The sequence below is a fragment of the Phalaenopsis equestris genome, unplaced genomic scaffold (genome assembly GCF_001263595.1).
Source record: "Phalaenopsis equestris unplaced genomic scaffold, ASM126359v1 Scaffold000002, whole genome shotgun sequence".
Classification (NCBI taxonomy): Eukaryota; Viridiplantae; Streptophyta; class Magnoliopsida; order Asparagales; family Orchidaceae; genus Phalaenopsis; species Phalaenopsis equestris.
The window spans coordinates 24,924,944-24,940,945 of NW_018164444.1; the positions used below are offsets into that span (position 1 = coordinate 24,924,944).

Here is a 16,002-nt window from a genome sequence, read left to right on the forward strand (position 1 = left end):
TTGTTGGGGGGGGGGGGGGGTGTAATGACGGCGCCTAAGTGTGGTTTTTGTCTTTTATTAGCTATTTTTATTCTTAGCAATATAAATAAAGCTAATATGTTTAGGTTTAGGATCTGTATTAGAATGTTTGTTGTGAGTTTTAAATGAAGGGTTTGGGAGAGACTTTCTACCTCTCGAATTGTAGAAATTGGGAGCAATCACTAACCTCTCAAATTGTAGTTGCTTATTTTTTCATTGGTGTTATTTTAAATTATTAAAGAAACATATTTGTTTTGCCCTAATTTTTTAGGAAAATTGTCCAATTTCTATGTTAAAATCGTACCAGAGTAACTCCTAGCAAGAACAACCTGCTATAATTTTGATTGGGAACAAATCAAAATTTGTTAATGGACTACAACATAGAATTAAAAATGATGTAGAATTACAAGATTCCCAAACTTTAGAAGAGGATTTCTACACCCCTATGACTTATAACATAAGCAAATGAATCTCTCTTAAAAAAGGCTTAGAACTCAACCTGCTCCACATCAATCTCCAAGTCTAAAGCAAGACCTACCACCTTCGCTTCCACTACTGCTCAGCAACCCAAGAAACCTCTTGGAACCCACTCCTTGGAAAAAAAAATTATATTAATGTAAAATCACTGCATAATTTGAACCATATTGTTTGTAGAAACCAAATATCCTGTCCCTGATAATTTCGAGAATTTTTTATGATGAACTTTTTTCTGTTTAAATAATTGTGATTTAAATGTCAAATATACGATCATTATAAGATGCCTTTCGGCAATCAAATTAAATTTGAATGGCTGATACTATGCAATATTACTTGGATGACAACCATTTATAAAGAGTTGTATAGTTGTTAACAATAGTGGGAACACAATGATTGTTAATGCTACTAGTGCCCTTACTAAAACAACCAAAAATTTGAGCCTCGCGCTAGTCATTTCATATGAATTAGGTCAACCACATATCAATACTCGTCATTTATAAATGCATGGTCCCTAAGAAAATGAATGGTTATGAGAATTAGATTCAACATGAAGTCTGAACTACAACCACTTCTTATCCTATTTGTTAAACTCTAGCGCTATAATGGAGATGTGATTCAATATAATTGAGGAAAAGTCTATACATGCAATTTTAAAAAAAAAAACATAAAGCTTCACCCTGTCAAACCACAAGAGAATGAGGATACATTTCTCCTGCATGAAACCTATTCCGACCTATTCCGACCTGAAACACATAATGATGAATAGGTAGAAAAATAAACTTGAACTAATAATTATTAACAAGCCCCATTTCCCCATACTAAGTTCAAATATTACCAGGATCCATCCTTAACACTTAAGCTTCAAAAGTAAGAGGAAAGAAATAAGCTTTGACTCCACACTACACTTACTATATGTTAAGAAGATTACCACCACCTCTTCAATAAATCATAGATATATTGTGGTCTCTAATGTCTCATTTATTTATTTATGATTTGACCGCTAAAGAATCACCTGATGAGCGGTCCCCAATAAGAGTCAATAAGCATGTCATTAATCTCACTGAGGTTCGCAATTGCCCAACTTCTCCCACAATAAGATTAACCCTAATAAATAGGCAAAACCACAACATAAAAAAATTTAAAATAAAATAAAATAAAAACTACCCTTCTTATAAAGGGCATCTTAAAAGACAATATATCAATATATTATTCCCGCTCTTCTAGTACTAAAAAAATATAACACTTAGAGAATATACATAAAGCTAAATCAAAAAATAAGATCATTATCAAGTATATGTTCACAATCCCTAGACTTAATGACATGTTCAATCTTACATCTGATTCGATTATTGTCTTCATAATAAATCATAGTAGCTAACATCAAATTATGATCAAGGCCGATAATGAAGAAGCCTATTTTAAATCCACCAAATGAAATATATAAATGATTAGTTATGTCATTTTGATTGTCCAATGCTCACATTACCTACATAATATTGATGACTCTAAAATATTCAAACTATTCATAGAAAAACTATACTCCTACAGATATACTCTAACCTAATCTTACTAAACTCAATCATGGATGGAAAAACACCAAAATTTTTCATCAATGTTGGTAGTTTTCAAAGGCTGGCCACTTTTATGGAAGATTTATCAAGGATCATAGCAATATCATAAAACAATCATATACATTCATCAAATTTATAAATTATTATATAAAATGAATGTAACCAAAGTTTTTGACAAAATAAAAATCATGATCTCTTCGCCCATATCCTTCAAATAAAATAAATAACCCAATATTTATTTTAATGAAATATTGAATGATGATAGATAGCACCAATGTTATCAAGGCACAAAACACAATGCGATGAGCAAGACTTTAATTTTGCTTTAAAGCGTAAAGTGATACAGCGCTTTTATTAACTAAAGCACTAATAGATTATATAAAATTATTAATATACAAATATCTTCATTAGCAAATATAAAATATAAAATGACTTAAAAATTAATAAAAAAATAGAAAAAAATGTGGTGCAATATCTAACTTGAAGTCAAATATTGAGTGCAAACATGCAAATTAAAATATCAAACAATTTTTAATAGTTTGTTGCGATAATTATAAATTTAAAAATTACAAAAAGATTCTTATGACTCAAAACAAAATTTAAATTTTAAAGCATAAATAAACTAAGTCTCAAGTTTCATTAAAAAAAAAACTAAATAATTCAGTAACCACTTATTCCCTCTACCTAAATTGTGAATCATAACGACCACTTTATTTAGCGCTTCAAAGCACGCATCAGCGAAGTGCGTGCGCTTCTCTTCATTTTGCACGTGAAGCGCATTTTAAAAATATTAGTCAACACCACACCATTTTTTTAATAAGGAATGCTATGACACCATCCAATCCCTAAAAAATTGGAGGCATTATCTATTATAATGATTGTACCAAATTCTGACAAGTATGCCCTTAAACTTATAAATAACTACAAAAAATTTAATCATAGGCATTCAAATTGTATAGAATTTCTCCAAAACTAGTCATTTATTTTGAAACATAAATGGGACAGCGAATACAAAAAAGTTGATGCCCTATTCTGAGTTGCCTTAGTCATCTCTTCCTTATAGAATAATTAATTGTCGGCTTTTCTATGGGAATAGTGGAACTGTCTGAAAATAATAAAATTGTTGAACTAGCAGAAACAATAATTTGAACTATCAACCTAACAACGACTTAGAAATGAATTTTTAGATGAAGTTTTGGGCATTTGATCGTGCTAGAGCAGTGAAAATCAAGAGCTTCGATGACAACCTACTAGAACTAATGTGTGATGGAAGACCTACTGTTAAAACACTTCTAACCTTATATCAGGATTAAAATCATTGATAAATCTGATAGGCAATCGACAGTCATCCTCTGAATTCTCACACCCTATTATTATTTCCTTCGACCGATTAATAATCAAAACCTAATTTAGAGCATTTCTTAGAATTTATTTAGAAGAGCCTTGGTATAATATCTCCCATGGTAAAGTGGCAAACACTTCCACCTTAATTTCTTTTATCTCTACCCAAGTAGAGAAGTGAATAGCTCTCTTCAACTTTAAATTATGAAAGATGGTATCTCATTGTTGTATATATGATTTGGACAACTTAATCTTGGCGAATTTGACACACTGCATGTCATTTATTATGTGCCAAGCAAATGTTGTTCATGTTAGACTCCAAATCTCTGTAAGCATTAGGGTAACGAAAATCGTCAAATGTGAAAAGATTGACCTTGATCTTTGAGTATAATTAGGAAGGTTGTCATTTAGACAATCATTATGAACATCAAGGGCTCCAAGAGGGTTCATCCACACTGTTTTTGGTCCTCTCCAAATTAAGAGTGAGCCTGATAAAAAAAAACTTATAATAAAGTTGATCAGTGAGGATCAATCTTCTAGTCTAGGCAGTGTTAGCATATTTTATTGACTGGTCCAGATCTTTAAATAACTCGTCAAGATTTTTAGTATAAATTATAATGTTACTCTGAAAAATGCTGCCCCATTAACACCTATTTGTGTATTTCAGTTTAATATCATCTGTTCCAAGGCGGCCATGTTATTCTCCAGCATATTTTATTGACTAGTCCACATCTTTAAATAGCTCATCAAGACATTTGGAATAAATAATGATGTTACCCTACGAAATGATGCCCCATTAGCACCAATTTGTGTCTTTAAGTTTATTATCATCTGTTCCAAAGGCGGACATATTAGTCTCTAGCCAAATGATGCTTCAGCATCGGTTCATTTCTTAAGATGAAGCTCGCTTATCATTACCAATGCTAGTTAAATTTATAATTTTAGGAAAGATACTCATCAAAATTGTTTTTAACTTATTTAATATGTGCGTCAACCTTGCAAATAAAAACGATGCCATATACAAGTGCAGCTTAAAAAAATATATAAATGATATGCAAACATACTTACATGACACAATTATTAGTAGATATCATCACAAAATTATCAAAATTACTTTGATTATAAAGTCAGTTTTAGTTCTCCATGCATGCAAAAACAATTCAATTGAAGATCATCGCAATAATCAAAATAGTTTAATAGATCACTCAATTTACTTACATTTAAGAGTAAGGTAATTTGCAAGACTAAGAATTAAATTCTTACAGGAGAAAAACTAATCAATTATTTATGCAGATTTCTAAGATATGCCACATAAATGTAATTATCCTAATATCAGCTGAGATTATAACATAATTATAGTAGGGTCCAACGTCAAAAACTTAGATATTCTTTAAGGAAATTCATCTATAATTCTTCATGATATGAAGGTTGACATCGAATAGTTGGTGATGACATCGAGTGCTGTCAGAGGCAAGTCAATGAGTGATCAAGGCGATAAGTACAAGGCATGTGTGAACCTGACAAAGGGAGCAATGCACAAAAACAAGGTGAAAGCAGCCACATTGAAAGAGTAGATCTACAAACACGGGATTAAAGTTCAAGATTAGGGCTGTAGGCGCAAGGGAAATGTGCTAGATCCAAGCAACTGAACGAGAAGATCAAGCAAACTACAGCATGCCAGCTTTCGACGTCAGTGAAAAAGAGCCACACAGACAAGCTTGATTGCAAGAATTGTATGGAAGAAAAGAGATTAGATGTAAGGGGACTCTCCTCAATAGAAGATGTTTAAGGATTGCAACCCCAAATTTAATGGTGTGGGTTCAAGAATGGTAGAATTTTTGGTTATAGGGGGAAAGAGGAGGGCAATAGAAGAATGCAGGATTAAGTTTTCCTATACCAAATTTGATAGTGAGGAGAAGGAATGAACTTTGCATGCAAAACTTGGAACTTGAATCTTAATATCACTCACTTGGAAACATGAATAATCACATCTTATTCATCTTCAATCCATAATATTCCAACTACAAATAAAGGGTCCATGCATATAAACTTAGGGTTATAAGAATAAGGCCAACTATTTTAAGTATATCTAATCCTATAAAATACTAACAAAGATTCAATTTTAAAACAAGTTTTATCCAAAAGAGGATACTTAACCTAATGATATCATTTAAATTTTAAAATAAGAAAATTTAGCCTATTAATAAAATTGGGCCTTAAAATACTTGAAAATAGATCCAATTTAGATCTCTTATGATCTGATTTGCCACCTAGTAATTGGCCTATAATTATAGGCATGTATTGCATTATTTGACACTAAAACCGCCATGTTATTGTTGCCAAAAGTTAAAAAAAGTGGCTATGTAGCACATCAAAAATCAGCTACATAAATGCAGTTAGGAAAATAATTAGCCAATACAGGTAAAACTAAAAGTAGAAAGGAGTATACTCATGGCCACAGAGCGTATGAGCATAGGCAAATCTTGAATCTAGTTGAACTGCACGTTGGAAATTCTTTAGCGCTGTTTCATGATCTCTTTGTAAACTGTAGCAATTACCCATAGCACACCTGCACGGATCAGCATCAAATTAATATTCCAAATAAAAATATGATGATTTACAAACATATCACTCAATTCCGAGATATTTACATATCTAACACCTAATTATCACCTTATATGTGCATGGAAAGGTGTAGTTCACATTTTAGAAATTAAAATAATGATATTTTTGGTACAGAAACAACAAGAGTAAAGTTTAGTGTTGAGGTAAAAGAAAAAAGAAAAAACATAGCAAAAATAATTAAAAATTATTAATATTTTAATCAGATTTAATTATAATTAACTGAATTAATGTTAAGTTAAATTTTGAGCCTCCTGTAGTCCTATAACTGTTCCCGCTCCAATGTCGGCTCATAACTCACGAAACCAAGCCTTTCACAGGGGCTTCCTCACTGTTTGTATCCTCCTCCTCCCTCGCTTGAGTGGAAATCTGCTTGGTGATTCTCGCGGCACAGTGGCTGGGAGGGCCGACCGAAAGCATATACGCCACGGGAATGTAACAGGGCCACACATTTTTGTGCCCAGCGAGCCCTTAGTGGTTTTTTTCTTTTGATGTTGAGAGGAAACTCTCTATCAGACTTGAAGATGACAAGTCTCTATGTTGTACATCATAGATGCATCCTTGCATAGTCATGTACCTTTTGTTGATTTTTTAATGCAAATGAATACTTTTACGAAAAAAAAGCATCTTTATTCGACTCCTCGTGTTGATCATTATCTTGATTTAATGCTTGAAAAATTGGGACAATTGCCACAACATAAATATATTTTGCTTGATAAGTAAATTTATTACAGTCATTCTTGGTTATTAAGCCTGATAAGAAAATTCAAAGATAAAGAACTAATCCAACCAGCAATTACAAGATTTGTCACAATTTACTTGACTTTGCAAAGGTTTAAAGAACTATGGCAACCTTTGGAGGCTATGTTTACTTCTAAAGTTTGGGATAAAAGTTATTTGGGACAAAAAAAATAGAAGGAAAGTAAGTAAAGAAAATTATTATGAGAGAGAATTCATTTTGACGCAATATTAGTTATGGTCTAAAGACTACAACGCCATTAGTGAAAGCATTACGAATGGTTGATGGTGAGAGGGGTTCTGCTATGGGATTTATTTATAAAGCTATGAAGAAAGCAAAGGAGATAATAAGAACATATTTAAGAGGACATGAAGCAATTTACAAAGAAATATGAGAAATCATTGATAACATATGGGATCGCCAACATTTACATGTTTTTGCATATTATTTTTCATTATGACAGATTTTCATATGGAAAAAGAGGTTAAGAACGATTTATATGCATCAATGGATAGAATTGCCCTTGAGTCTAATTATCTTAAATTCAATGATCAATTTGAAGATTTTAATAGTAAGAATAGAATATTAGGATTTAGAGCAAACTCAAGCCTCTTACAAGGCATGTTCACCTGCTTCATTTTTTTGTGATTTTAAACTTATGAGTTTATCATTTGAAAATAATATTATATCGTAATATATATTGATATTTTTATTTAATGATTTAATTTTATGCTAGAACGTTGGATGGCACGACTTGGAAATGACGTGCCTACACTCAAGCATTTGCTGTGGAAATGCTTGGTCTTACTTGTTCAAATGATGAAATTTACAAAACTACACATAGGAAAAGAAGTTTTAGGCTTTGTAGTAACTGATACATGACAATTTTTTATCAACAGCCAATGCAGAAAATTTTGAAGAATTTACATGCACTCACCATGCTTGAGGACATAATCGATCGATGGAGACTAGTTCTTGAGCAAGATAACTTAGCTTCATTTCTTCCTTCAAATGCTGAATGTTTGAGGGAAAAAAAGTCAAAATAGAGAACAATATTTAAAAATAAGAGAACACAGAAAAGGAAATCTACATACCCAGGCACATCATTCTTATGTATTTATATATCTCACACCTAAACTTTTATATTTACATGCATAGAAGTTTCGTGCTTTAAACTGCATGAAAAGGTGTATTCCACATTAAAATGTGGAAATAGTGTGATATTAAAGATTTGAGTGCTGTGTGTAAATATGAAATTTCGGGTGAGAGATATGTAAGTACATAGAATTATGTGCCATGTATGAAAATGCCCCAAACAGATATAAAATTTAATTTCTAGTAAGTTATCCAGCAGTTTTCCACGAATCAATCACTAAAATTACGATAGAACAATGTACAAACAACGAAACATGTGAAAAACCCTCTCCCTGCCTTTGGATCGACAGCAGGCAATATGATTTAGATAGGGATTTCTATTCTTCAATGGTTGTTTACATTTCTTGACTCCTATAAATTAAATTCATTAACCGTCACAATGTTGATTTTAATAGAATATGTAGGTACGCGGTTTTTCTTATTTATTTTATATTCAACAGAGATTAAAACAGTTCCGAGTGAATGAATCACTTTGTGCTTCGCATATCATGCAATAAAAAATCCGTTCTTGGCATTATGAATTGCATGTTGATAACTTTAGCTAACAAGATGGAAGGAAAAAAATTTAATAACGCCTGTCCAAACAAGTCCCAAATTCTTTGAAATAATTACTCTTTAAAGGAAGATTAATAATCCCATACAAATTAACAAACCCATTAAAGTTGACTGAGCAGCTAAAGCTTTCATGTCTTCCAATACTTTTAAATTTATAATTAAATGTTCCTGGTCAACAAAGCTGTAAACCTTCACCGCCATTTACTGTTTATCACCAACATATAATCTCTTGCATTTTTTACATTTTAAGTGTTACAATGCCATGTAATTTGTTAAAAAAATGGCAGCCACGACTTCAAAAATAGAATGGCTGTAAACGAAAAGAACTGGGCACTTGACTAAAAATCTAGTCATGTTACATTAACCAAATTACATCAAATGCATTGCATCTCCTAGAATATGCCAGAGTACAAACGATATAATTATACCAAAAAAATGTAACAAACTAATATAGGAAAACTTTAAAACTATAATAATTCCACTAGAGGCCATAAGAATCTTAAAATGTTTTCATTCTTCTAATACATAAAATATATTGCTATGAAAGGATCCCAATAATATGATAACTGAACAAATTCCCATATGTTTCATTTCTCTAATTTATAAAATATATTGCTGTGAAAGGATCTCAACATTATGATAACTGAAAGAATTCCCATTGTGGGATGAACGGAGAAAGAGAGAGAGAGAGAAAGAGAGGCTTACATATAGAACAGTCGAGTAAGCATCCATTCCCTCTAATGTGCATGGCGATAGGCGACGGGCTAAATCAAATAATCGGTCAGCCTCAAAATACTCTACCAGTTCAAAGTATAGTTTTCCTACCTGAAAGACATCCCTAAGGTATTATCTCTTCACTAAAAATCGATTAAAAGTACAAAATATGGATAGAACCAACTTAGGAAGTCAAAAAAATAAGAGCAAAAAATCAAGATTGAAAAAAATTCAAAGAAAAATACTTCTCTTTTCGTGGAATCAAATCATGACTAGAGTTCAGTCACAAGCATTCATGGACACTATGAAAATAATGGAACAACAACGTACAATAAATACGGTCTCCTGCTTTCTTACTAACCAATTTATGAAACTAGTATTCTTTTTGTTTGAGTTGGAGTATGCTTATAGTGTGGGTGGGTGGGTGTGTAAAGACAAGCAGACAAATGTATATTGGGGCATTTACACAGCCAATTTCTTAAGTATTTACATATCTAACACCCAAATTTATTTTATACATTGTCTTTCATATCACATCAAAAATACCACAATTAAAAGTTGAGAAAAAAAGTAAAATACAGCTTTTCATGCTCAAGTAAAGTGGCATTTGTGTAAAAATTTAAGTTTGTGTTAGATATGTAGATACATATGAATTGAGTGGTATGTATGTAAATCTTCCATTTAACATTTTAGGTAATCAAGCTAATTTCAATCTGACTCGAATTAATTTCAAACAAACCATCCTTGAGTCAAAGCAAAAATTAGAATTCGAGTGATTATTATATGATTTTCAAGTTTCAATCAAAATTGATAGTCCTACCCAGTTCATTCCATCCTGGTTGTAATGAAACACAATACACACAGCTACAACAGAAATCTGCTCTCGATAAAATTACCCCCTACACAGAGGAAACTATTAGGAAAACCAACTCTAAATCACCATAGAGAGGATGTCTATTGTTGAGTATACACCTAATCCACAACAAACAGAGCAAGTAAAATGCTCAGAATTAGGCGCATTGTGGTTCCTATAAAAATAATAGTACTTGGATTTGATACATGCACATATTATATGTATCAAACAACTTGAAAAGAATCCTTTAGCTTTTATTCGTAAAAATGTATAAAAATATACTTCAAAGGTATATTAGACAGTTTATACATTATACTCCTCATTATTATTAAAAGATTTCCAAGTTTAAAATAGAAAATAAAGTATGACTATACAACTATTATGTTTTAAAATTTCACCGATTGCAGTTATGTGAAATAACATTCAATGTGCAGCAACAATTAATATTTTCTAATGATATCATCAGGTTCATATTTTGACATTGAAATCAAGATAATCTACATTTAATTTTACCACCTATTGTTCTAGTTTGAAACATTATTTAAATTTTTCAAACTCTTTTAGTATGAAACTATGATAAACTTTGATCTATCTTAATTAACTTTAAATATATAATACGTATATGCTCTATAAGTATCGACATGTTTAGCATCAAGCTTTAAAAATTTAAATCAATGATAAACATAACATTCAAAAACTCATATTTCTGACAGAACACATTCTAGCTAAGATCGGCCACTGGTTTCACCACATGCACATTCTATTTATCCACATCAATCAATCCCTTCTTCAATAAACAGTGCATCATATGTTTAGCAGAAAACTAGTAATAAAGAAACTATGTTTACGCAACTTGATCAAATAGCTCCAAAATTTTAAAACAAAAAAGGGATTAAGCCCCGAGAAAATTTTTCACTATGTGCTATTGAATAATCCTTTTCTAGCTGTTACATCACTTAAATGCTTACACAACCAAACAACATAGTGTAATTGGTAGCTCAAACAAATTTTCAAAACTTTCTCTATTCCCATTATAATGTTCTTTGATGTTCATCTCATAATAATGTCCATAGTGCATGACTTATTTCCAACCACATCAAGTTCATTAATTGCAACAAAATGATTTAAATAATAAAAGATCAAATAGCCCCAACTCAAAAGTTAATCTAAACACATGCTTATGTTAGGTGATCTCCATATTCCATATCCACATCCATAATATACTTTATAATGCATGGGTATTGTTTGCCCTCATTGAATCTTTAATGGATCAAGAAAATTGCTTTCAAAATAAAAGATATATATGTAGTTCTGCTAAGCCTTTTCAAGAGCATCCATGCTACATAATGCATTATTTGCAAGTATCAAGGTCTTCTGATATAAAAGAGAATCCATGTGCTTCATAAGAGTACCAGCGAGTCCATATTGGATAATGTATCAGATCTTTTGTCCATGCAGATGGTTCATAATGTGCATAGAAAAGCCAAAATTCAGTTTTTTAATGTTTAAAAGATGACAGAAACTGCAATGACTATTAAAAATGTTACTAGAACATTAGAAGAATCCAAAGCAGATCCAGAATAAATAAATAATAACAGAACCGAAATTACCAGATGGAAAATACCTGGGATAAGACCCAACCCGTATTATACTGATGCTGTGGAAGTTTAAGATAAATTTCTAATGCATCCTGTGTAAATTTGCAAATCAAAAATTACACAATAATACAATAAGGGCAGGAATGTTTTAGTATTTCACTGTGTAATACCTGGCACCTGTATAGAAAAGAAAGCCTATAGCCTTCTCCAAGAATTCGTAAGAGGAATAATAGGTCCTTGACACCAGTTATAACCCCTGATTCATGACCTGAAGTTCCACAACTAGCAGGATGTCCTCTTTCTTGGTCAGTATTTGCACCATCGGACAGCATCGATAATGAAGATGAAGCTGCTGCAGAAGCCTGAGACCACGGAACATCAAGAGTGTCTGGTCTTCTCCCTAAATCATATAACAAGCAGCAAGTATATTAATTAATAAGAATCCCGTGAATATAGCAACGAGAAATAAGATCATTAAATGACGAAATATTGACAATAAATCAAGGCCTCTAACTGAATCAGGAAAGTTCTAATGATAAAGCTCCATATATTCTGAATAAAAAAGCTCAGATTAAAAGTTGGAGTAAAAGACCAAAATAGTCCCCTAACTATTAACAAGTGTCCAATTTAGTCCATAGATTTAGGATGCTCCAATTTAGCCCCGGACTATTAAAAGTTGCTCCAAATTGGTCCTAAATCATAATTTTTATTATATAAATTGAAGGATATTTTTGTCTTTTATGTAATTATTTATAAATATAACCCGCATAAAAATTACAATACATGTTGTTTGGCAAGATTAGGCTAAAAATTGCTTAAAACTTAATTAAATGCTGCTCAAATACAATTAGAAGCAAACATCACAAAATCTGATATCCCATTTCTCCAGCATTTTCTGCTTTTAAATTCAATTAAATAATTTATTTGCCACATATATCACGTTTTTCTTCTTCGATGAATTACTCTTCTCTATGAACTTACAGTGTCTTATTTACCTGACCGAGTCGCAACTTCTCTAGGTCGAACAGACGCAGGTCGAAGCTGACTCGCGAATGGAGACGAAGCCTTATCGTCAACACAAGCACCACAGATGGACACGGAGACGAAGATAGGAGATGGAGACTGCTCCGTCTAGTGGAGAAGCAATGAATGAGTACTCTCCTTGAGTTGCTTGCTCCGTCGATGGTAAAACAGAAGGGGAGAAGCTACGCTCCGATGGAGACGAAGCCTTGTCATCATCGCAAACAATGCAGATGGAGACAGAGGCTGCTCCGACGAGTAGAGAATTCGCCAATAAGTACGCACCTTGAGTTGCTTGCTCCGTCGATGGTGAAACAAAAAAGGTGAAGCCGCACGGGTGGAGGAACAATGAAGATTTAAGTTAAGGTGAGACAGTTTTGCGTATGAATCCTCCAGTGAGAACCAGTGAGCCCTTCATGTGTTTAATTCATAAATTTTGTAAATACATGGAATTTTCTTTCAAAATGTCAAAGGAGCTGTTAAATTAAACGAAAAATTTTATTTAGGATTAATTCGGAACAATTTTTAATAGTCGGAGACTAAGTTGAAGTGTTTTAAAACTCGAGGACTAAATTAGAGACTTTTTACTAGTCGATGGACTATTTTGAACTTTTTCTCTCAAAAGTTGCTTTATATGCCACTACCAGAAGTAGTACAATCGGGAAAGCTTAAATTAATGCAGAACAAGGCACAATATTTACAAATTTGATCATATTCCGATGCAATTATACCATTGGTTAAATCATGAATCGTGATAAGCCTTCAAGTACTTCACACGATACATAGCAGAACATCAAGTGCTTTGTCCTTTGAAGGATCCTGAACTAAAACATTCTATGCAAAAGGAAGAAGAAAATTATAGAAGAAGCATTGACCATGCTTCATAAAAAAAATTAAGGGGAATTTACATACAAAACACCCAATTCTCATGTATCTAAATATTTAACATCTAAACTTTGCTTTCTAGATTTATACCACCCAAGTCTTTAATATCACATAAAAATACCACTATTTTAACTATTAAAGTGAAAATATGAAATACATCTTTTCATGCATAAGTAAAGTGGTATATATGTAAAAAAGAGAAGTATAGGTGTTAGATATGGAATTACATAAGAATTGTGGTATGTATATAAATCTTTCAAAAATAAAACCAGCCATCAATCAAGCACAGTACAAGTTTGATCCTAATACATACCAAAAGAAAGAACAAATCATTAAATGCCCGTTGAAAGGCAGCGTCTTAGCACTAAAATGTCAACTATGAATAAACAGTATGTCAGTGACATTATCACAAGTTAATCGATGTTATTGGCATATCAGGGATGATTATACAGCAGTGACGTCCTGTTTATCACAATAGGCTGGAGTGCTGAATCTTTTTATGGTTGTCCGCTTATATATACACTATTTATCTTTAATTTTCATTTCTACTCCTCGCAAATCATGAGTTTCATCAAATGCGCAGATAGTAAAGAACTGAAATAAAGTTTAGAAAGATGACCACAGCTTAATGAGATGGGAACTCAATGTGCACATAAAATCACGCCATTTTTATTTAATAAAAATATTAATGAGTGACATCAATAATTATCAGAAAATAAACCAAAATCCATAGGTTGCGTTTCAACCTAAAACAATAACCTACTTGCGGGAGCTAACATCAAGCAACTTCACATTCAATTAACTTTCTAATCCAAATCACCAAAACAAAATTTACATCCTACCCAAGTGCCCGCTAATTCAGCAGTTTAAATAACATTAGCCTTTGAAAAGCGGATCAAGAGAAGTCTAGATGCATCATTGTTTCAGATAAACAGCCTAAACTAGGCTCCTTTTTTGTTCGACAACAATTTTAGCGTGAAGATATATGAAAAATTCAAGCTTTATAAGGAGCATGCTTGTTGAATGGAAAAAATTTTCTGTCCGGACTCCTGACCTAGCTCTACGTGCGGAATTCAATAATATGTCGTCACGTGTGCTACATCGCGAAAATTATTTCGGGGTTATTGAAGTGGAACCGCAGAGGATATTTCGGGATTATTAAAGAGAAACTCATATATTCCACTTCAATAACCCCAAACCGCGGAGGTTATTTCGGGGTTATTTTGGAATTATTGAAAAGAAACGCATATATTTCACATCAATAACCCTGAAATAATCTCCTCAGTGTTATTTCGTGATTATTGAAACGTAATACAAGGGTTTCTCTTCAATAACCTCAAATAATCCAGAAATAACTCTGAAATAACATCTGCGGTCCCACTTCAATGACTTTGAAATAACATCCACGATGCAGCACACGTGGCGGCATATTATTCGAGCCCGCACGTAGAACTACATCTGGAACCCGGACAGAAATTTTTTTTCCGCTAAATGAGGCACACATCAAAGTAGGTCTTGGAAGATATCGATACATAAAGTTTTATTGACACAGGAGTTTTCCTCCTTCCTCTTCCCTCCTTTCTCTTTTTTCCTCAATTCCTTTTTCCTTCCTTTCTTTCTTTCTTATTCTCCTTCCTAACACTTTTCTATTTTAAAACCTTTCCTAAAACTAAAATCCGATTTTTATTCTTCTTTCTTATTTTTAAATCTTTTCCTATTTTAAACGCTTCATAAAATATGAAATCATGATTATATTTTAATCTCCCTTCTTATTTTAAATATTTTCTTATTTTAAAACCTTGCCTAAATTCTGAAAACATGATTGTATTTTATTCTCATTCCTTATTTTGATTACGTAAAATAAGTCTAGCATTTTTATAAATATGGAAAGATATTCTTAGAGTTGAGGGTCTTATTTTTTATATCTGAATTAAGGTTTATATTTTTTTCCCATCGAGGGTTGTATACGACGTCGAGATAGGGCTCCAGCTAACACTTGTCCGAAGTGGTGATCGGCTTCAGTGGTACGAGTGGTGCTCCGGCTATATTTCGATCCCAATGAGGGGTTTATCTGTCATACTTTCATTTCCTTGTTGTCCTACTTCTTTCACAGCAACTCCACCACTCTGACCCTCACCCAACTGCCTCCAACCCAAATTTCAGCACTAAACCTGTTGTCCAGCCCCTCCAACTGGTTGTCCAACCCCGTAGCCCATTGTTCTGCAACCAAATCTACCGCCCAACACTCCATATTTGTTGTCTCCACCCCCGCCAGCCATCCCGATCCACCTAGCCAACCTCCACAGCCCTTGGGCTACACTTCGATGTGTATGTTTGTCTTTTCATGTTTTAGTGATGTTATTTTCAATTTGTGTGTTGTAATCTTATTTCCCCCATTAATAAAAGTTGTTTTTGTGGTTTGGGCATTTTTCTCCGATATCATTTGATATCAGA

At 32.6% G+C, this 16,002-nt stretch overlaps 1 protein-coding gene across 1 annotated transcript in view; it reads right to left on the bottom strand.

Annotated features, from left to right (window-relative positions):
* Positions 1 to 16,002, bottom strand: part of LOC110027643 (cell division cycle protein 27 homolog B) — a 44,043-nt gene that overhangs the window by 10,185 nt on the left and 17,856 nt on the right. Inside the window, exons 9-13 of the mRNA XM_020729159.1 lie at positions 11,814 to 12,043; positions 11,670 to 11,735; positions 9,184 to 9,303; positions 7,706 to 7,782; positions 5,857 to 5,976 (exon numbers count right to left, since the gene is read on the bottom strand). Coding sequence (XP_020584818.1) covers positions 5,857 to 5,976; positions 7,706 to 7,782; positions 9,184 to 9,303; positions 11,670 to 11,735; positions 11,814 to 12,043 — 613 coding nt within the window. The remainder of the gene's footprint in view (positions 1 to 5,856; positions 5,977 to 7,705; positions 7,783 to 9,183; positions 9,304 to 11,669; positions 11,736 to 11,813; positions 12,044 to 16,002) is intronic.